Below are 24,086 nucleotides of genomic sequence, written 5' to 3'. Positions count from 1 at the left end.
CTTCGAGGCAAGCAACACAGAAGCATTCACGAGAGCACCAGCTGTTCTGGATGACTGTGTGATAGCTCTCTCGGTAGCCGATGTGAGCAAAACCTTTAAACAGGTCAACATTCACAAAGCCGCTGGGCCAGACTGATTACCAGGACATGTACTCAAAGCATGCCCGGACCAACTGTCAAGTGCATTCACTGACATTTTCAATCTCTCCCAGACAGAGTCTGTAATGCCTACATGTTTCAAGCAGACCTCCATAGTCCCTGTGCCCAAGGAAGCGAAAATAACCTGCCTAAACGATTACCGCCCCGTGGCACTCACGTCAGTAGCCATAAAGTGCTTTGAAAGGCTGGTCATGGCTCACATCAACAGCATCCTCCCGGACACCCTAGACCCACTCCTATTCACATACCGTCCCAACAGATCCACAGATGATGCAATCTCAATCGCACTCCACACTATGTGAGAATGCTGTTCATTGACTACAGCTCAGCGTTCAATACCATTGTGCCCACGAAGCTCATCACTAAGCTAAGGACTCTGGGACTAAACATCTCCCTCTGCAACTGGATCCTGGACTTCCTGACGGACCGCCCCCAGGTGGCAAGTGTAGTTAACACTGGGGCCCCTCAGAGGTGGGTAGTTAGTCCCCTCCTGTATTCCCTGTTCACCCACAACTGCGTGGCCAGAAAACAACTCCAACACCGTCATTAAGTTTGCTGACGACATAAGTGGTAGGCCTGATCACCGACAACTATGAGACAGCCTATAGGGAGGAGGCCAGAGAACTGGCAGTGTGGTGCCAGGACAACAACCTCTCCCTCAATGTGAGCAAGACTAAGGAGTTGATCGTGGACTACAGGAAAAGACCGAACAGGCCACCATTAACATCGACGGGGCTGTAGTGGAGCGAGTTGAGAGTTTCAAGTTCCTTGGTGTCCACATCACCAACAAACTATCATGGTCCAAACATACCAAGACAGTCGTGAAGAGGGCACGACAAAACCTTTTCCTCCTCAGGAGACTGAAACGATTTGACATGGGTCCCCAGATCCTCAAAAGGTTCTACAGCTGCACCACGAGAGCATCCTGACCGGTTGCATCACCACCTGGTATGGCAACTGCTCGGCATTTGACCTTAAGGCCCTACAGAGGGTAGTGCGAACGGCCCAGTACATCACTGGGACCAAGCTTCCTGCCATCCAGGACCTATATAATAGGCGGTGTCAGAGGAAAGCCCATAAAATTGTCAGAGACTCCAGTCACCCAAGTTGTAGACTGTTTTCTCTGCTACCGCACGGCAAGAAATACCAGAGCGCCAAGTCTGGGACCAAAAGGTTCCTCAACAGCTTCTACCCCCAAGCCATAAGACTGCTGAACAATTCATAAAATGTCCTCATAAATGGTCAATTAAGGAAGACATCCTCTTCTGCAAACCACTGGAAACCAGGACAACGAGAGGGTATTTTTAAAGTACTGAACAGCTTTGTGACATCAAATGGACTTTGGTGGTCAAGATGTGTTGGTATCTGTACTGATGGTGCAAAAGCCATGACGGAGACCTAGTGGAGTGGTAACGCGCGTGCAAGCAGTTGCTCCCGACATCACTTGGGTACACTGCAGCGTCCACCAAGAGGCTCTTGCTGCCAAGGGAATGCCTGAAAAGCTTGAAAGACGTTTTGGACACTACAGTGAAAATGGTTAACTTCGTTAACCAAGGCCCATGAACTCTCGTGTATTTTCTGCACTATGCAATGAAATGGGCAGCAACCTTGTAACACTTTTACAACATGCAGAAGTGCATGGTTATCAAGGGGCAAATTGAGAGATGAGCTTAAAGTTTTCTTTACTGACCATTTTCACTTGTCCGACCGGTTGCATGATGACGAGTTTCTCACACAACTGGCCTATCTGGGTGATGCTTTATCTCGCCTGAATGATCTGAATCTAGGATTATAGGGACTCTCCTCAACTTTATTTAATGTGCGGGACAAAATTGAGGCTATGATTAAGAAGTTGGCGCTCTTCTCTGTCTGCATTAACAAGGACAACGCACAGGTCTTTCCATCATTGTATGATTTTTTTGTGTGCAAATGAACTCAAGCTTACGGACAATGTCAAATGTGATATAATGAAGCACCTTAGTGAGTTGGGCGTGCAATTACGCAGGTACCTTCCTGAAACGGATGACATAAACAACTGGATTCGTTATCGCTTTCATGCCCTGCCTCCAGTCTACTTACCAATATCTAAACAAGAGAGCCTCATCGAAATTGCGACTATCGGTTCTGTGAAAATTGAATTTAATCTCAAACCACTGCCAGATTTCTGGATTGCGCTGCGCTCAGAGTATCCTGCCTTGGAAAATCGCGCTGTTAAGACACTGATGCCCTTTGCAGCCACGTACCTATGTGAGAGTGGGTTCTTGACCCTCACTAGCATGAAAACTAAATACAGGCACAGACTGTGTGTAGAAAATGATTTAAGACTGAGACTCTCTCCAATACAACCCAACATTGCAGAGTTATGTGCATCCTTTCAATCACACCCTTTTCATTAACCTGTGGTGAGTTATTCACAATATCCGATGAAAAAATAAGGTTTTAAATGTAAGATGGCTAAATAAAGAGCAAAATTATTGATTATTATTATTTGTGCCCTGGTCCTATAAGAGCTCTTTGTCACTTCCCATGAGCCTACTTGTGAAAACTCACACGCATTCTTATGTTTTAACAAATGATGGCAAAAAAAACAAGATTTGAAAGTGAACTGTCCCTGGTGCTAGAGGGGGTACGCAGCTGGAGGTTGAATGTTTGAAGGGGTACGGGGACTATACAACGTTGGGAACTACTGTCCTGTTGCATCACCCAACTTCTGTTGAGCTTCAATTGGCGGACAGATAGCCTTACATTCTCCTGCAAAATGTCTTGATAAACTTGGGAATTCATTTTTCCATCAATGATAGCAAGCTGTCCAGGCCCTGAGACAGCAAAGCAGCTCCAAACCATGATGCTCCCTCCACCATACTTTACAGTTGGGATGAGGTTTTGATGTTTGTGTGCTGTGCCTTCCAAACAACTCAACTTTAGTTTCATCTGTCCACATCATAGTTTGCCAGTTCAGATGTGCAGCCATGTTGTTTTTGGACAGCAGTGGCTTCTTCTGTGGTGTCCTCCCATGAACACCATTCTTGTTTAGTGTTTTACATATCGTAGACTTGTCAACAGAGATGTTAACTTCTTACGGGCAAGTTGGACGGTAGCGTCCCACCTGGCCAACATCCGGTGAAATTGCAGAGCGCGAAATACTAAATTCAAATATTTAACATTCTTGAAAATATATGTTAAACATCAAAATAAAGCTTAACTTCTTGTTAATCCAGCCGCTGTGTCAGATTTCAAAAAGGCTTTACGGCGAAAGCACACCATGCGATTATCTGAGGACAGCGCCCCGCATACAAAAGCATGCAAAACATATTTCAACCAAGCAGGTGCGCCACAAAAGTCAGAAATAGCGATATAATGAATGCCTTACCTTTGAAGATATTCTTCTGTTGGCACTCCAAAATGTCCCAGCTACATCACAAATGGTCCTTTTGTTCGATAATGTCCTTCTTTATGTCCCAAAAATGTCAATTTATTTGGCGCATTTGATTCAGAAATACACCGGTTTCAACTCGCCCAACATGCCTACAAAGTATCTAATAAGTTACCTGTAAACTTGGTGCAAACATTTCAAAGAATGTGAATGTTTGCACCACTGTGAATGTTTCTAATCCAACCTCAGGTACCCTAAAACGTAAATAATCAATACAATTTATGACGGAATGAACTGTTTCTTATACCGGATAAAAACAACATGGAGCGGGGTCCTGTTTACGCGCACCAAAACAGTAGAATCCACCTGGAGTGACACTTACAATGAATAGGACTACTTATTCATTTCTCAAAAGAAAAACATCGAACAATTTCTAAAGACTGTTGACATCTAGTGGAAGCAATTCGAACTGCAACCAGGTTCCAAATAATAAGGGTATCACATAGAAAACCATTGGAAAATCCTATGACCTCAATTTTTTCCTCTGGGTTTTGCCTGCCAAATCAGTTCTGTTATACTCAGACATTATTTTAACAGTTTTAGAAACTTTAGAGTGTTTTCTATCCAAATCTACCAATTATATGCATATCCTAGCTTCTGGGCCTGAGTAACATGCAGTTTTCTTTGGGCACGCTTTTCATCCGGATGTCAAAATACTGTCCCCTACCCCAGAGAGGTTAACATGTTCCAGAGATTTCTGTAAGTCTTTAGCTGACACTCTAAGATTCTTCTTAACCTCATTGTGCTCTTGCAGTCATCTTTGCAGGATGGCCACTCCTAGGGAGAGTAGCAACAGTGCTGAACTTTCTACATTTTATAGACATTTTCTTTTACCGTGGACTGATACTTTGTAACCCTTCTCCAGCTTTATGCAAGTCAACAATTCTTAATCTTGGGTCTTCTGAGAACTTTTTTTTGAGGCATGGTTCACTTTAGGCAATGCTTCTTGTGAATAGCAAACTCAAATTATGTGAGTTTTTTTTTAAAGGGCAGCTCTCGCCAACATCTCCAATCTCATCTCATTGATTGGACTCCAGGTTAGCTTACTCCTGGCTTCAATTAGCTTTTGGAGAGGTCATTATCCTAGGGGTTCACATACTTTTCCCAACCTACACTGTGAATGTTTAAATGATGTATTCAATATAGACCAAAATACAGTAATTTGTGTTTTATTAGTATAAGCAGACTGTGTTTGTCTGTTGTGACTTAGATGAAGATCAGACCTAATTTTTTGACCAAATTATTTAGAGATCCAGCTTTTGTTCTGCCATTACATAAGGGAGGTGACGGTAGTGATTTGGATAACTATCGACCAATCTCTAGGCTCCCTTGTCTGGCAAAGATCCTAGAATCTATAGTCAACAAACAGTTACAGTCTTTTCTTTCTGCTAACAGTATTCTTAGCACCAATCTATCTGGTTTTAGATCTAAACACAGTACCACATCGGCCACTATGCTTGTTGTAAATGATATTGCAAATGCCTTAGATGATAGAAAGCACTGTGCTGCGTTTGTAGATTTGTCAAAAGCTTTTGACACTGTAGACCATGCTATCCTTTTGAGTAAGCTGTCATCTATAGGAGTGGGCACGGATGCCTGCCGATGGTTTTATGACTATCTTAAAGATAGAACTCAGGCCGTCATGGTCGACGGGGTCAAGTCTGACTCCTTACAGTTACTTAAAGGGGTCCCTCAGGGTTCAATAATTGGCCCACTATTGTTCTCACTTTATATAAACAACATTGGTGATGTCAGATATTGTAAATTCCATTTATATGCAGATGATGTACTCTATTGCTCCAACAACGGACCAAGCTTTAATGCAGTTGGAGTCTGATTTTAGGATACTACAGGAGTCTCTTTTACAGCTTAAACTTGTTTTAAACGCTAAGAAAACAAATGTCATGTTTTTTTCTAGGTCTAAACTCTCAGTTAGAAACACTTTTGTAATCACTAGCTTGGATGGTACTCAAATCAAACAGGTCTCTGCATATAAATATTTAGGGGTATGGTTAGATGATAGGCTTTCTTTTAAAAAACATGTTACTGAATTGAGAAAAAAGCTCAAATTCAAGATAGGGTTCCTTTATAGAAACAGGGCTTGTCTGTCCTTTGTAAATAGAAAACAAATTGTGCAGACTACTTTTATGTCCGTTTTAGATTATGGTGATATTATCTATATGCATGCATCGGCAAACACATTAAAACCACTGGATGCTATTTACCATTGTGTACTCAGGTTTATCACGGGTGATAGTTACAAAACTCATCACTGTATCCTTTATCAACATATGGGTTGGGCCTCTCTATCTGTGAGGCGAGAGCAACATGCTCTCTTGTTTATTTATAAAGCGCTTCTTTTAAAACTACCTCCATATATATCATCATTAATTTCCACTAGATATACAAATTTTAAAACCAGATCACAGATGTGGATTACATTAGAGACTCCTGCGGTCTCCACAGAGTTGGGTAGGACTGCCTTTAGTTCCTTTGCGCCTTATTTATGGAACAAACTGCAGATCCAACTTAAGTTAGACACTCTGGTGTCCCTTGCCCATTTTAAAAATGTTATGGAGGATCAATATGACGTTATCTGTGATTGTTTCTGTTGAATTGTGTCTTTGTTTTGTATGTTTGAAATGTTCTTGTCTGTATGCCTAAAACTGTATATGTCAACATGTTTACACAGGGCACAGCCGTAAAAGAGATCCAGGTCTCAGTCTGTTTTCCCTGTTAAAATAAAGATTAAAAAAAAAATTCCAAAGGGTTCACATACCTTATTTATATACAGTGGCAAGAAAAAGTATTTCAGTTCTTAATTTTTTATAAAGTTGCAAAAATGTCTAAAAACCTGTTGTCGCTTTATCATTATGGTGTATTATGTGTAGATTTATAAAGAACAATGTTTTTATTTAATCCATTTTAGAATAAAGCTGTAACGTAACAAAATGTGGAAAAAGTTGAGGGGGCTAAATATTTTCCGAATGCACTGTAAATCTGATATTTCAGTTTTTTATTTTTAATAAATAAGAAAAATTCTAAGCTTGTTTTCGCTTTGTCATTATGGGGTATTCCGTGTAGATTGATGATGAAACAAACAATTGAATCCATTTCAGAATAAGGCTTTGACGTAACAAAATGTGGAAAAAGTCAAGGGTTCTGAATATTTTCCGAATGCATCCTGTTTCCATTGATCATCCTTTCCCAATGTAGTATAACACATCCATGTTCCATCTGCAGATGTGTTCCAAGCACGGGACAGACTTTCTGGAGTACAAATGCCGGTACTGCTGCTCGGTGGCTGTTTTCTTCTGCTTCGGCACCACTCACTTCTGTAACGCCTGCCACGATGACTTCCAGAGGATGACCAGCGTGCCCAAGGAGGAGCTACCTCACTGTCCTGCAGGTACAGACTTACTGTGCATAATGCATAATCATGGAAGTTTTTGCTTTGTACTGAAAGTGCTCCATCTTGAAAACTTGACTACTGACATGCACACTTTTTTGGGATTGTATTTCAGTGAACAATATACTAAAATATTAAATTCTAAAACAATCGAAGTTTATTGGTTGCATACACAGTTTTGCAGATGTTATCGCAGTTGCAGTGAAATGTTTGTGTTTCTAGCTCTAACAATGCAGCAATATCAGGCATTACAATAACAATAGGGAAAGGGGATACCTAGTCAGTTGCACAACTGACTGCATTCAACAAAAATGTGTCTTGCGCATTTGTATCTGTATTTATTATGGATCCCCATTAGCAGCTACTATTCCTCGGGTCCAGCTAAATTTAGGCAGATTATACAATTTAAAAACAATACATGCACAGATTTCACAACACACTGTGTGAACCTCAGGCCCCTACTCCACCACTATCACATATCTACAGTACAAAATCTGTGTGTGTGTGTGTGTGTGTGTGTGTGTGTGTGTGTGTGTATGCATGTGTCTGTGCCTATGTTTGCTTCCCAGTCCCCGCTGTTCCATAAGGTGTATTTCAACTGTTTTTTAAATATGATTCTACTGCTTGCATCAATTACTTGATGTGGAATAGAGTTCCATGTAGTCATGGCTCTATGTAGTACTGTGCACCTCCCATAGTCTGTTCTGGACTTGGAGACTGTGAAGAGACCTCTGGTGGCATGACTTGTGGGGTATGCATGGGTGTCCGAGCTGTGTGCCAGTAGTTCAAACAGACAGCTCGGACACCCAACCCGTCTAAATCAGAGAGGTGCGGAGGGCTGCCTTAATGGACGTCCACGTCATCGGCTCCTAGGGGAGCGGTTGTTATTAACTGCCTTGCTCAAGGGGAGAATGGCAGATTTTTCCACCTTACCGGCTTGGGGATTCGAACCAGCGACTTTTCGGTTACTGGCCCAAAGCTCTTAACCGCTAAGCCACCTGCATACACACATAATCTAAAAGTTTTAAAAAATAACAAGAAATGAAGACATACTGTATCAAAACGAGCAATATCAGAACTAGCAATGTCAAATACATTGCTAGTTCGACCAATCGACCAATCGAAAAGTATTCGGACCCCACAATTTGTTACGTTACAGCCTTATTCTAAAATTGATTAAATAAACATTTTCCTCATCAATGTACACACAATACCCCATAATGACAAAGCGAAAACAGGTGTGTAGAATTTTCTTTTTTTACAAAACTACAGAAATACCTTATTGCCATAAGTATTCAGACGTTCGTTCGACATGGGAGCCATCTCCTGCCTTTCCTCCCCCTTCTGATAGCAAACACTTCCAAGCGAGAGGCCCGGAGCAGATACAAACAACGAATAGTTTCACTGTCCTGGAGCCTGATCTTCCTGCACCTTTGTCGCTGAGGGTACCTTTGTCTGCTGCCACAGTGCTGACTCCTATGATTTCGAAGTCGGCGTCGGCAATTTTCTGTCCCTGCTCTGGATCGAGCGGGGCTTCTCCATCTGTCGGAGGCATGCGTTGGGAGAAACGGGCTCAAGTTATCCTGCCTCTCGCCCGTCCTTAAAGGGTTCTCCGAATCCTGTGAAGCGTGGGAGTGGGTGGATTTCCTTGTCTTACCAGCCAAGCGTGATTTTGGGCAGCTCCACGGTAAGAAATGTTGACCATTTCTGGTGCAAAAACAATGTCCTATTCCGGAGCTTGAATAAATGACATTACTAAGCTGCTTCCGAATGTAATGCGCCAGGACATGGACATCATTCAATTGTAGTCCTTGTGGGTTTTAATGACATTACTAAGCTGCTCCTGAATGTACTGCGCCAGGACATGGACATCATTAAATTGTAGTCCATGTGGGTTTTAATGACATTACTAAGCTGCTCACTGAATGTACTGCGCCAGGACATGGACATCATTAAATTGTAGTCCATGTGGGTTTTAATGACATTACTAAGCTGCTCCTGAATGTACTGCGCCAGGACATGGACATCATTAAATTGTAGTCCATGTGGGTTTTAATGACATTACTAAGCTGCTCCCGAATGTACTGCGCCAGGACATGGACATCATTAAATTGTAGTCCATGTGGGTTTTAATGACATTACTAAGCTGCTCCTGAATGTACTACGCCAGGACATGGACATCATTAAATTGTAGTCCATGTGGGTTTTAATGACATTACTAAGCTGCTCACTGAATGTACTGCGCCAGGACATGGACATCATTAAATTGTAGTCCATGTGGGTTTTAATGACATTACTAAGCTGCTCCCGAATGTACTGCACCAGGACATGGACATCATTAAATTGTAGTCCATGTGGGTTTTAATGACATTACTAAGCTGCTCCTGAATGTACTACGCCAGGACATGGACATCATTAAATTGTAGTCCATGTGGGTTTTAATGACATTACTAAGCTGCTCCTGAATGTACTGCGCCAAGACATGGACATCATTAAATTGAGGTCCATGTGGGTTTTAATGACATTACTAAGCTGCTCCCGAATGTACTACACCAGGACATGGACATCATTAAATTGTAGTCCATGTGGGTTTTAATGACATTACTAAGCTGCTCCTGAATGTACTACACCAGGACATGGACATCATTATATCGTAGTCCATGTGGGTTTTAATGGCATTATGAAGAGCAGCTCTGAACAGTTGAAACTGGTTGACTGACTGACTCTGTTAGAGACTAATAAAAGACCCAACATATCTGGCCCTGTGTCCTCTCTGAATTGTGTTATTTGAACGCTATAGCAGGATTATTTTTCTTCACAACTGGCTACGTGATTATTGTAGCTCAGTAGGTGTAACTTTTGTTGACAATTTCAGTACCTTTTGGAAGCAAAACACGTTTTATAAGGAGGATGAGATCCACCCAAATCATTTGGGTTCCTGGATCCTTTCAGAGCACTATGAGGCTGCGTTGAGACAATGACTTATCAATGACCCAGGCCCAGGTCATCTAATCCCTACCATTGTGTCGCTGAGTTGTCATAATGCTTTAGCAAATGTACATTATACCAGGGGCGTTAGTAGACACAATGTAAGTAACCTAATGTGTGTCCCCTCTAACTGCCCTGAATACCTCTGTTGATCCTACTGCTAGTGTATGCAGTAATCATGTGTCTATGAACGAGATTTATACTGTTGGCGGTGTGCCTAGTAGGAAGTCCAGTGTGCAGCTCACCCTGCACTAACATAAAGAACATGAGAATATCTACTTCTGCTAAGATTCCCAGTAAAGCAATGAAAACAATCAAGCATCTCATAAAAGTGCTCAAAATAGCCCACGTTAACATTTGTAGCTTAAGAAACAAGGTTCATGAAATCAATAATTTGCTAGTAACAGATGACATTCATATTCTGAAACTCATTTAGATAATACCTTTGATACAGTGGTAGCAATACATGGTAGCAATACAAGGTTATAACATTTACAGAAAATACATAAATGCCAGTGGTGGAGCTGCTGTTTATATTCAGAACCACATTCCTATAAAGATTAGAGAAGATCTCATGTTAAATACTGTTGAAGTAATATGGCTACAGGTTCATCTGCCTCACCTAAAGCCTATTCTGGTGAGAAGCTACTATAGACCACCAAGTGTTAACAGTCATTATCTGGATAACGTGTGAAATGCTTGATAATGTATGTGATATCAACAGAGAAGTATATTTTCTGTGTGATTTAAATATTGACTGGCTTTCATCAAGCTTCCCCACTCAAGAAAAAGCTTCAAACTGTAACCAGTGCCTGCAACCTGGTCAGGTTATCAGTCATCCTACCAGGGTAGTTACAAACAGCACAGGAATGAAAACATCAACATGTATTGATCACATCTTTACTATTGCTGCAGAAATTTGCTTGAAAACAGTATCCATATACATTACAACAGGGCTCTCCAACCCTGTTCATGGAGAGCTACGGTCCTGTAGGTTTTCACTCCAACACTAATCTAGCACACCTGATTCTAAGAATTAGCTGGTTGATAAACTGGTTAGTTACAACTGGGGTTGGAGTGAAAACATACAGGAAGGTAGCTCTCCAGGAACAGGGTTGGACACCCCTGCATTACAATATAGTAGCCATATCTAGGAATACCAAAGTTCCAAAGGCTCGGCCTAATATAGTGTATGAGGTCATACAATAAGTTTTTTTTATTCCTATGCTGTTGATGTAAAGAATATTTGTTGGTCTGTGGTGTGTGATGAGGAGCAACCAGATGCTGCGCTTGACACATTTATGAAAATAATTATTCCAGTTACTAGTAAGCACGCACCCAGTAAGAAAATGTCTGTACAAACTGTTAAATCCCTGTGGATTGATGAGGAATTGAAAAATTGTATGGTTGAGAGGGATGAGGCAAAAGGAATGGCAAATAAGTCTGGCTGCACAACCGATTGGCAAACGTGTACTGCAAATTTAGAAATCAGTTGACTAAACTGAATAAAAATAAGAAACTACACTATGAAACAAAGATAAATGACATAAAGAATGATAGTAAAATACTTGGGAGCACCTTGAATGAAATTTTGGGGAAAAGGCAAACTCAGCTCTATCATTCATTGAATCAGATGGCTCATTCATCACAACACCCACTGAAATTGCCAACTACTTAAAGGATTTTTTTCATTGGCAAGATTAGCAAACTTAGACATGACATGGCAGCAACAAATGCTGACACTACACATGCAAGTATATCTGACTAAATTATGAAAGACAAGAATTGGTATTTTGAATAAAGTGCTGCTCTACCTTCTTAACAACACTATCAACAAGGCAGGTCCTACAGGCCCTAGTTTCTACCTTCTTAACAACACTATCAACAAGGCAGGTCCTACAGGCCCTAGTTTCTACCTTCTTAACAACACTATCAACAAGGCAGGTCCTACAGGCCCTAGTTTTGTCACACCTTGACTACTGTTCAGTCGTGTGGTCAGGTGCCACAAAAAGGGAAAATTGCAATTGGCTCATAACAGGGCAGCACGGCTGGCCCTTGGATGTACACAGAGAGCTAACATTAATAATATACATCTCTCCTGGTTCAAAGTGGAGGAGAGATTTACTTTGTCACTACTTGTATTGGCATGTTGAATGCACTGAGCTGTCTGTTTTGAACTACTGGCACACAGCTCGGACACCTATGCATACCCCACAAGTCATGCCACCAGAGGTCTCCTCACAGTCTCCAAGTCCAGAACAGACTATGGGAGGCACACAGTACTACATAGAGCCATGACTACATGAAACTCTATTCCACATCAAGTAACTGACGTAAGCAGTAAAATTTGATTTTAAAAACTGCAAAAAAATACAGCTTATGGAACAGCGGCGACTATGAAGCAACACAAACATAGGCACAGACACATGCATACAAACACGATAACATACACACATGGATTTTGTATTGTAGATATGTGACCGACTGGCTCAAATCGGTCTTGTGTAGCAATATTTTAAATTGTGTTTTTTACATTGGATAAAAGTAGAGACTATGAGCTACAAAATGGTATATCATACACTACTATACTGTATGAAATGTGTAAAACACTATGTAAACATTGTTAAAATGACTTTGCTTTTGAGTGTAGTATGCCTTTATGCCCTTGGCTCCTTTAAGGAGCATATCAGGCCATTAACAAATGTCTTCCATTTCACTTGGTAAGGGGCAAGTTTTTCCTTGTCGCAGCAGTTGAAGCACCAGGAATGCAACCGGACCAATCCCCTATTTATCCATTGTTATTTATTTACCAGTTATTTACTTCAACCAGGAAAGTTGATTTCGAGCACCTGTTCTTAAGCTGACATGGTTCTTCAGACAGAGCAAAATAAGGTTCACAAAGAAGGTCGAAAACCACTGGTTTACAACAGCAACCCGGGGAAGAGTTACAATGGAAAAGAGAAGGGATGAATGAGCCAGTTGGTGGCAGGGGATGATTCGGTGGCTCCCTGTGGAAAATCAAAATGATCCATTTGAATCATTCAGACCAAGGGATCTGTGTGTTCCGAAGGTCTGTTAAAATAGTGATGTCATCGTAATTCCAAGCTGATGTTGTTCGATGCTCTTTGACATACTGTAGTTCAGAGGTGCTGCTCAGTGCTTAGCTCAAGTCATTGAGGGCCGCCACATCGTCTGCTGATTGGACCCTGTTGGCACATGATTGATCAGTCAATATCATTGATTGGCCAGAATCAGACTTCTGGCCTCCACATCCAAATCAGTGACTGGGAACCAACAGAGGTTCTTCAAATACAATGAATGGAATGACAAACTATTTTATCAAATTACAAATCATGACAAACTGTCAATTGTAGTCTCAAACGGGCAAATTTTCTCTGTCTCCCATTGACATCAATGCATGACTTAGGTAGAATCAAGCCAAACTCCTCATTGTTCTCATTTGTTCTCCTTGCGTCCCCAGGTCCAAAAGGCAAGCAGTTGGAGGGGACAGAGTGCCCCTTACACGTGGTTCACCCACCCACCGGCGAGGAGTTTGCCCTAGGCTGTGGAGTGTGCAGGAACGCCCATAGCTTCTAAAAACACCCAGTTCTGAAAACTGAGAGACACGTACCGAACACTCCTCCTACTGGGACTGCAGGATGTTGGCTGCAGCCTGAGCCCAGCCTATAAAGTATCTCCTCGTGTTGGCTTTCATGTTGTCAGATGGCCCTGGACACTGGATCAGGCTTTCTACCGTACCCAAGAGTCCCAATTTGTGCTCTTCTACCTACCAACCAGAGTCTTCGAGGCTACTACAAAACACACAGAGTTGAGGCTCTCTATGTGCATTCCAGAGGAAATATATAATAATAAAACTTGTGACCTGTTTGCATGTGGCCGTTGTAACCCCTTGGCTTCCATAGAAGTTGCACACCTCCCGATCACTGAAGTGTAACAATCTATTGAATATTGTTTTTTTTGCTTAAGGCAATTAGGATGAACTTGGGATATATACAAGAAAAAAGATGAGACGGGCTGTATTTCCAGCTTCCTAACAATGAATTCAAAATAGTGTTGTATGTAAAGACTTTTTTTGTAATCTTGTACATTATTCTCTCCACTGTCGAGTGCATCATGGGTTGACAGACAAAACAAATTAAGTGAATAATTCTGATAAGGTGGTGAATAAGACTTAAGAATATGTTTTGGAGGAAAATAGTGTGCAATTGATCTAATCTTGTATATAATGATGTATTCTGAAGTTGCTGCTCTACACTTCAATTTTGTTTAATATTCTGGTTTATGTTTTGAGCCAGAACTTTTAATGAAGTGCAATACTGGGTGTGCCTCCTATCTTGCAGCTGTTTATCCTATGGAATGTATGTCAATAAAAGCCACTGTACATTTTTATACGGCGATAAACAGTTGTATTCCCCCAATTCAAAATGTCAGATCACTTCTGTCCTCTGAAAATGATGAGGAGCCCAGCGTCTGCAGTGTATGAAGGTTGATTGATGTGAACACTTTTTTTCTGCTCCACAATCAGAAAAATTACGCTGCGGTACAAACCCTTTTTTCTGTGTTTTTTTTTTAACAACTCAGAAGGTGAGTATATTGTAGGCTACCATTCTATTGTAAATGTGCGGTAACTCAACGTGTTGGGGGGCTAGTCTTCAGAACCAAATAGTAAAAATAATTGTGAATCCGTGATGCTTTTCCATCAGTAGGAGGCAGGGGGACATGGGGGGTCTGGGTATGGGGTCTGAGCAAAAACAAACAGCTGTTGTTATAAAAGCTTATTACTTGTAATATCTGTGGTGAATGGATTTGAATGGAAATAAACCAGGTTCTCTGTTTCGCAAGGTACATTTAAGAGGACGGGTGTGTTTTTTTCACTTGGTTTTACCACACCAATGCAAGTAACTAAATAATTGTATCCTGCTGATACAGACAACACAATGTATTTGGAAAGTCAAGCAAATTATTTTTAATTTGGATCTATACTTTGGGGCGGCAGGTAGCTTAGTGAAAAGAGCGCTGGGCCAGTTACCGAAAGGTTGCTGGATCAAATCCCTGAGCTGACAAGGTAAAAATCTGTCATTCTGCCCTGAACAAGGCAGTTAACCCACTGTTCCCCGGCAGGCAGTCATTGTAAATAAGAATTTGTTCTTAATTGACTTGCCTAGCAAAATAAAGGTTCAATAAAAATGTTTAATACTCCTGCACTTTGAGATCAAATGTTTAATTTGAGGTGACAGTACAGACCATCTGTCACCTTTTAAATTAGGGTATTTTCATTCATATCTGTAGACCAAAGTTTAGTATTTGATCCCATATTCCTTGTACGCAATGACTAACCACATCAAGCTTGTAACTCTACAAACTCATTGAATGCATTTGTAGTGTGTTTTGGTTGTGTTTTTGCCCAATAAGTTTTGCCCAATAATAGCTGAATGGTGAATGATGACTGGAGTCATTTCTTTCTGAGTAGTAACATGTTTTGGAACACTACTAAATGAATCCTGATAATGCCATGATTAAGAAAAATCATGAATCAGAATAGTGAGGAGTGAGAAGGTTAGAGGTTATAGCAAAACATTCCAACCTCTCACCAATAATGGGAGCTTAGAGGATTTGTACCTCTGGAAGTGTTTAGAATCATCTTTCATTCTTACAATTAAACTGACTCCATGCATTAGTCACCATTCAGTTCCTGTTGGGCAGAAATAAAAGGTGACTGTACTACTGTGCCCTAATATGAAACATATTTAAAATTCAATATGCGTATAGAGGCAGGTTCAGAAAATAGGGATCAGTGAAAGAAATCCATCTAAATATATGCATTTTCCTCTCCATTTCAACACCAAAGACTCTGATCTTGCAGATTGAGGAACATTTTAGGGTTAGGAAATAATGTACGAATCATTTAAAAAAAACTGTTTGCACAAACTTTACAGACCAAAATATATTGTTGAATCAAAAGTAGTGTTTTGATTCATTACCCATGCTAATGTTGGAAGATTAGTGTACATAGAATTATAATAGAGAGAATAGTGTGCAGTAGTACTGTAGGCGATACCCTCGTATTGCCGGCACTAACCATGGAACTGTGTAAGGACACAGCCAAGTATTGCGCCATGCGTTGATTTAATTAAACTGTTACCAATGATCCTCAGCAACAACCACACAGTTATGATGGCGTTTGCAGAGGAAGCAAATGAAGGTAAATGTTGTGGTTATGCTTTTTATACTGAACAAAATATAAACACAACATGTAAAAGTGCTGGTTTCATGAGCTGCAATAAAAGAGCCCAGAAATGTTCCATTCGAACAAAAAGCTTATTTCTCTCACATTTTGTGCACAATAATAATATGTCGACGATTAAAGCTGGGGCTTTTGATGCGCAAGCCCCACAAATAAATTGTAACTTTGGTCAGTAGTGTTGTGGTCAGAGGTTGTGTGGTTGTTGTGCAGTTATGGTCTAGTTGTGTGGTTGCGGTCAGTAGTTGTGTGGCAAAAAGTGTGGTTGTTGTGTTGTGGTCAGTTGTGCTCAGAAGTTGTGTGGTTGTGGTCACTAGATGTGGTCAGTAGCTGTGTGGTCAGAGGTTGTGTGGTTGCTGTCAGTAGTTGGGGGGTTACGGTCTAGTTGTGTTGTGGTCAGATATTGTGTGGGTGTGGTCAATAGTTGTGTGGTTGTGGTCACTAGATGTGGTTGTGGTGTTCAGATGTGGTTGTGGTCACTAGATGTGGTTGTGGTCATCAGATGTGGTTGTGGTCACTAGATGTGGTTGTGGTCATCAGATGTGGTTGTGGTCACTATATGTGGTCATCAGATGTGGTTGTGGTCACTATATGTGGTCATCAGATGTGGTTGTGGTCATCAGATGTGGTTGTGGTCACTAGATGTGGTCATCAGAAGTGGTTGTGGTCACTAGATGTGGTCATCAGATGTGGTTATGGTCACTAGATGTAGTCACTAGATGTGGTTGTGGTCAATAGATGTGGTCACTAGATGTGGTCACTAGATGTGGTTGTGGTAACTAGATGTGGTCATCAGATGGGGTTGTGGTCACTAGATGTGGTCATCAGATGTGGTTGTGGTCAGTAGATGAGGTCACTAGATGTGGTCATCAGATGTGGTTGTGGTCACTAGATGTGGTCATCAGATGTGGTTGTGGTCACTAGATGTGGTTGTGGTCACTAGATGTTGTTGTGGTCACTAGATGTGGCTGTGGTCACTAGATGTGGTTGTGGTCATCAGATGTGGTTGTGGTCACTAGATGAGGTTGTGGTCACTAGATGTGGTCATCAGATGTGGTTGTGGTCACTAGCTGTGGTCATCAGATGTGGTTGTGGTCATCAGATGTGGTCACTAGATGTGGTCATCAGATGTGGTTGTGGTCAGTAGATGTGGTCATCAGATGTGGTTGTGGTCACTAGATGTGGTCAACAGATGTGGATGTGGTTGTGGTCACTAGATGTGGTCATCAGATGTGGTTGTGGTCATCAGATGTGGATGTGGTTGTGGTCACTAGATGTGGTCATCAGATGTGGTTGTGGTTGTGGTCACTAGATGTGGTCATCAGATGTGGATGTGGTTGTGGTCACTAGTTGTGGTCATCAGATGTGGTCACTAGATGTGGTCATCAGATGTGGTTGTGGTCACTAGATGTGGTCATCAGATGTGGATGTGGTTGTGGTCACTAGATGTGGTCATCAGATGTGGTTGTGGTTGTGGTCACTCGATGTGGTCATCAGATGTGGTTGTGGTCACTAGATGTGGTCACTAGATGTGGTCATCAGATGTGGTTGTAGTCACTAGATGTGGTCATCAGATGTGGTTGTGGTCACTAGATGTGGTCACTAGATGTGGTCATCAGTTGTGGTTGTGGTCACTAGATGTGGTCATCAGATGTGGTTGTGGTCACTACATGTGGTTGTGGTCATCAGCTGTGGTTGTGGTCACTAGATGTGGTCACTAGATGTGGTCATCAGATGTGGTTGTGGTCATCAATGTGGTTGTGGTCACTAGATGTGGTCATCAGATGTGGTTGTGGTCACTAGATGTGGTCATCAGATGTGGTTCTGGTTGTGGTCACTAGATGTGGTCATCAGATGTGGTAGTGGTCACTAGATGTGGTCATCAGATGTGGTCATCAGATGTGGTTGTGGTCACTGGATGTGGTCATCAGATGTGGTTGTGGTCACTAGATGAGGTTGTGGTTGTGGACACTAGATGTGGTCATCAGATGTGGTTGTGGTCAGATGTTGTGTGGTTGTTGTCAGTGGTTGCGGTCAGTAATTGTGTTGTGGTCAGCAGTTGTGGTCATTAGTTGTATTTATTCATTTACTATGTACTCTTCCTGGAGTCCAGAAAAATTTACATGTTTGGGATAGGGGGAAGTATATTCACTGCCGGATAAAAAAATGTACCCGATTTAATCTGGTTACTACTCCTGCCCAGAACTTAGAATATGCATATAATTAGATGATTTGGATAGAAAACACTCTAATGTTTCTAAAACTGTTTGAATGGTGTCTGTGAGTATAACAGAACTCATATGGCAGGCCAAAACCTGAGAAGATTACATACAGGAAATGCCCTGTCTGACAATTTGTTCTCCTTCTAGAGCATCTCTATCAAAAATACAGCATCTCTGCTGTAACGTGACATTTTCTAAGGCTTCCATTGGCTCTCAGAAGGCGCCAGAAAGTGGAATGACGTCTCTGAAGTCTCTGGGCGAAAAACAGCAGGAGTGTTTTTGAGTGGTCAGGCAGGGAACAATGACACTGGAGTGCGCGTCCACGAGATGACTCCATGTTTTTCTTTCAGTCTATGAATGAATATAACGTCGCCCGTTTGGAATATTATCTCTATTTTACGAGAAAAATAGCATAAAAATTGATTTTAAACAGCGTTTGACATGCTTCGAAGTACGGTAATGGAATATTTTTACATTTTTTGTCAACGCACGAACAAAACGGAGCTATTTCAATATAACTATGAATTATTTCGAACCAAAACAACATTGTTGTTGAAGTAGAAGTCCTGGGAGTGCATTCTGACGAAGAACAGCAAAGGTAATCCAATTTTTCTTATAGTAAATCTGAGTTTAGTGAGCACCAAACTTGGTGGGTGTCAAATTAGCTAGCCTGTGATGGCCGAGCTATCTACTCAGAATATTTCAAAATGTGCTTTCACCGAAAAGCTATTTTAAAATCTGACACCGTAATTGCATAAAGGAGTTCTGTACTAACCTAATGTAAAAAGCTGGTTTTTGATATAAATATGAACTTGATTGAACAAAACATGCATGTATTGTATAACAATGTCCTAGGAGTGTCATCTGATGAAGATCATCAAAGGTTAGTGCTGCATTTAGCTGTGGTTTTGGTTTTTGTGACATTATATGCTAGCTTGGAAAATGGGTGTCTGATTATTTCTGGCTGGGTACTCTGCTGACATAATCTAATGTTTTGCTTTCGTTGTAAAGCCTTTTTAAAATCGGACAGTGTGGTTAGATAAAGGAGAGTCTTGTCTTTAAAATGGTGTAAAATAGTCATATGTTTGAGAAATTGAAGTAATAGCATTTCTAAGGTATTTGAAAATCGCGCCACGGGATCCCACTGGCTGTTGACTAGCCCAGAGAGGTTAACACTCTTTGGTTACTACATGATTCCATATGTGTTATTACACAGTTTGATGTCTTCACTATTATTCTACAATGTAGAAAATAGTAACAAAGAAAATTCTTGGAATGAGTAGGTGTGTCAAATGTTAACTGGTACTATATATCATATCTAACTAAAGCGTTCCTTTAAAACAAGTGTTTTTTTCCTCATAGGAAATAGAGAACACTTCTTTATATTAACAGCGTGGAACTGACTAAGGGCAGGTATCAATAGACCGAACAAGGGCAGGCACCAATGGGCGTTACCTGATATCAAGGAACGCCCATATCAAGAAATGCGGACTTCAATTACACTATTGTAAATACACTAATCCACCCCTCCAGCCATTTCATACGAAAATTCCCTGAAATTCTATGAACATTCACATTTTGGTCTAAAAGAATCAGTGTCATGTATAAAACCTAAGTGTCAACAATAGAATAGAACAATATACAAACTTTTCTTGTGGAAAAACCCTGTCATTCACAGGAAGGTCAACAGGGATGAAATCTATGGCTAGTTTCAGGAGCTGAGTGAGCAGATGATGGCTTGTGGATATGAGAGGGGAAGTGGATAGTATGAACAACTGGGTGAGAACAGCGTAAAGGGGGCAGCTACTGAGGCTATACCTAAGAGTTCAGGGAGGAGGAGGAGGAAAGTAGTCCCATGGTGGATGGAGGAGGGTGGGGCAATTGTGAGGAGTAGGAACAGGACACTTAGAGTACTGAAAAGGATGTATGACTTCCAACATCTGATTAAGCAGGCCCTGGCCCTGGTGAGGAGAACTATCCATCAGTCTGATTCAGTATCAGCAGGCCCAGGCCCTGGTGAGGAAAACTATCCATCAGTCTAATTCAGTCTGATTCAGTATAAGCAAGACCAGGCTCTGGTGAGGAGAACTATCCATCAGTCGGATTCAGTATCAGAAGGCCCTGAGGAGGAGAACTATGCATCAGTCTGATTCAGCATCAGCAGGCAAAGGCCCTGAGGCCTGATTCAGTATCAGCAGGCCCAGGCCCTGGTGAGGAGAACTATCCATCAGTCTGATTCAGTATCAGCAGGCCCAGGCCCTGAGGAGGAGAACTATCCATCAGTCTGATTCAGTATAAGCAGGCCCTGAGGAGAACTATCCATCAGTCTGATTCAGTTACAGCAGGCTCTGGTGAAGAGAACTATCCATCAGTCTGATTCAGTATCAGCAAGCTCTGGTGAGGAGAACTATCCCTCAGTCTGATTCAGTATAAGCAGGACCAGGCTCTGGTGAGGAGAACTATCCATCAGTCGGATTCAGTATCAGAAGGCCCAGGCCCTGAGGAGGAGAACTATCCATCAGTCTGATTCAGTATAAACATGCCCAGGCCCTGAGGAGGAGAACTATCCATAAGTCTGATTCAGTATCAGCAGGCAAAGGCCCTGAGGCCTGATTCAGTATCAGCAGGCCCAGGCCCTGGTGAGGAGAACTATCCATCAGTCTGATTCAGTATCAGCAGGCCCAGGCCCTGAGGAGGAGAACTATCCATCAGTCTGATTCAGTATAAGCAGGCCCTGAGGAGAACTATCCATCAGTCTGATTCAGTATCAGCAGGCTCTGGTGAGGAGAACTATCCCTCAGTCTGATTCAGTATAAGCAAGCCCAGGCTCTGGTGAGGAGAACTATCCATCAGTCTGATTCAGTATAAGCAAGCCCAGGCTCTGGTGAGGAGAACTATCCATCAGTCTGATTCAGTATAAGCAGGCCCAGGCCCTGAGGAGGAGAACTATCCATCAGTCTGATTCTGTATCAGCAGGCTCTGGTGAGGAGAACTATCCCTCAGTCTGATGTAGTATAAAAAGGCCCAGGCCCTGAGGAGGAGAACTTTCCATCAGTCTGATTCAGTATCAGCAGGCCCAGGCCCTGAGGAGGAGAACTATCCATCAGTCTGATTCAGTATAAGCAGGCCCAGGCCCTGAGGAGAAGAACTATCCATCGGTCTGATGTAGTATAAAAAGTCCCAGGCCCTGAGGAGGAGAACTTTCCATCAGTCTGATTCAGTATAAGCTGGCCCTGAGGAGGAGAACTATCCATCAGTCTGATTCAGTATCAGCAGGCTCTGGTGAGGAGAACAATCCATCAGTCTGATTCAGTATCAGCAGGCAAAGGCCCTGAGGCCTGATTCCGTATCAGCAGGCCCAGGCCCTGGTGAGGAGAACTATCCATCAGTCTGATTCAGTATCAGCAGGCCCAGGCCCTGAGGAGGAGAACTATCCATCAGTCTGATTCAGTATAAGCAGGCCCTGAGGAGAACTATCCATCAGTCTGATTCAGTATCAGCAGGCTCTGGTGAGGAGAACTATCCCTCAGTCTGATTCAGTATAAGCAAGCCCAGGCTGTGGTGAGGAGAACTATCCATCAGTCTGATTCAGTATCAGCAGGCCCAGGCTCTGAGGAGGAGAACTATCCATCAGTCTGATTCAGTATCAGCAGGCCCTGGCCCTGGTGAGGAGAACTATCCATCAGTCTGATGTAGTATAAAAAGGCCCAGGCCCTGAGGAGGAGAACTTTCCATCAGTCTGATTCAGTATCAGCAGGCTCTGGTGAGGAGAACTATCCCTCAGTTTGATTCAGTATAAGCAAGCCCAGGCTCTGGTGAGGAGAACTATCCATCAGTCTGATTCAGTAATAGCAGGCCCAGGCCCTGAGCAGGAGAAATATCCATCAGTCTGATTCAGTATCAGCAGGCTCTGGTGAGGAGAACTATCCCTCAGTCTGATTCAGTATAAGCAAGCCCAGGCTCTGGTGAGGAGAACTATCCATCAGTCTGATTCAGTATAAGCAAGCCCAGGCTCTGGTGAGGAGAACTATCCATCAGTCTGATTCAGTATAAGCAGGCCCAGGCCCTGAGGAGGAGAACTATCCATCAGTCTGATTCTGTATCAGCAGGCTCTGGTGAGGAGAACTATCCCTCAGTCTGATTCAGTATAAGCAAGCCCAGGCTCTGGTGAGGAGAACTATCCATCAGTCTGATTCAGTATAAGCAGGCCCAGGCCCTGAGGAGGAGAACTATCCATCAGTCTGATTCAGTATCAGCAGGCCCTGGCCCTGGTGAGGAGAACTATCCATCGGTCTGATGTAGTATAAAAAGGCCCAGGCCCTGAGGAGGAGAACTTTCCATCAGTCTGATTCAGTATCAGCAGGCCCAGGCCCTGAGGAGGAGAACTATCCATCAGTCTGATTCAGTATAAGCAGGCCCAGGCCCTGAGGAGAAGAACTATCCATCGGTCTGATGTAGTATAAAAAGTCCCAGGCCCTGAGGAGGAGAACTTTCCATCAGTCTGATTCAGTATAAGCAGGCCCAGGCCCTGAGGAGAAGAACTATCCATCAGTCTGATTCAGTATAAGCTGGCCCTGAGGAGGAGAACTATCCATCAGTCTGATTCAGTATCAGCAGGCTCTGGTGAGGAGAACTATCCCTCAGTCTGATTCAGTATAAGCAAGCCCAGGCTCTGGTGAGGAGAACTATCCATCAGTCTGATTCAGTATCAGCAGGCCCTGGCCCTGGTGAGGAGAACTATCCATCGGTCTGATGTAGTATAAAAAGGCCCAGGCCCTGAGGAGGAGAACTTTCCATCAGTCTGATTCAGTATCAGCAGGCCCAGGCCCTGAGGAGGATAACTATCCATCAGTCTGATTCAGTATAAGCAGGCCCAGGCCCTGAGGAGAAGAACTATCCATCAGTCTGATTCAGTATCAGCAGGCCCAGGCCCTGAGGAGAAGAACTATCCATCAGTCTGATTCAGTATAAGCAGGCCCAGAGGAGGAGAACTATCCATCAGTCTGATTCAGTATCAGCAGGCTCTGGTGAGGAGAACTATCCATCAGTCTGACTCAGTATAAGCAGGCCCTGGCCCTGGTGAGGAGAACTATCCATCAATCTGATTCAGTATAAACAGGCCCAGGCCCTGAGGAGGAGAACTATCCATCAGTCTGATTCAGCATCAGCAGGCCCAGGCCCTGAGGAGGAGAACTATCCATCAGTCTGACTCAGTATAAGCAGGCCCTGGCCCTGGTGAGGAGAACTATCCATCAATCTGATTCAGTATAAACAGGCCCAGGCCCTGAGGAGGAGAACTATCCCTCAGTCTGATTCAGTATCAGCAGGCCCTGAGGAGGAGAACTATCCATCAGTCTGATTCAGTATAAGCAGGCCCAGGCCCTGAGGAGGAGAACTATCCATCAGTCTGATTCAGTATCAGCAGGCCCAGGCTTTGAGGAGGAGAACTATCCATCAGTCTGATTCAGTATCAGCAGTCACAGGCTCTGAGGAGGAGAACTATCCATCAGTCTGATTCAGTATCAGCAGGCCCTGAGGAGGAGAACTATCCATCAGTCTGATTCAGTATAAGCAGGCCCAGGCCCTGAGGAGGAGAACTATCCCTCAGTCTGAT

General features: G+C 42.6%; 1 protein-coding gene across 9 annotated transcripts in view; it reads left to right on the top strand.

Annotated features, from left to right (window-relative positions):
- Window positions 1–14,854, top strand: part of mycbp2 (MYC binding protein 2) — a 347,166-nt gene extending 332,312 nt beyond the window's left edge. For all 9 annotated transcript variants that reach the window (XM_029703702.1, XM_029703697.1, XM_029703701.1 and 6 more), the window contains 2 exons: window positions 6,835–7,000; window positions 13,470–14,854. In XM_029703702.1, coding sequence (XP_029559562.1) covers window positions 6,835–7,000; window positions 13,470–13,585 — 282 coding nt within the window. In that variant the 3' untranslated portion in view covers window positions 13,586–14,854. The remainder of the gene's footprint in view (window positions 1–6,834; window positions 7,001–13,469) is intronic.
- The last annotated feature ends 9,232 nt before the right edge of the window (window positions 14,855–24,086 follow it).

This window comes from Salmo trutta, chromosome 20, assembly GCF_901001165.1.
Source record: "Salmo trutta chromosome 20, fSalTru1.1, whole genome shotgun sequence".
NCBI classification, from domain to species: Eukaryota; Metazoa; Chordata; class Actinopteri; order Salmoniformes; family Salmonidae; genus Salmo; species Salmo trutta.
The sequence above is the reverse complement of the archived record's forward strand: the minus strand, read 5'-3'. Positions and strand labels throughout refer to the sequence as shown.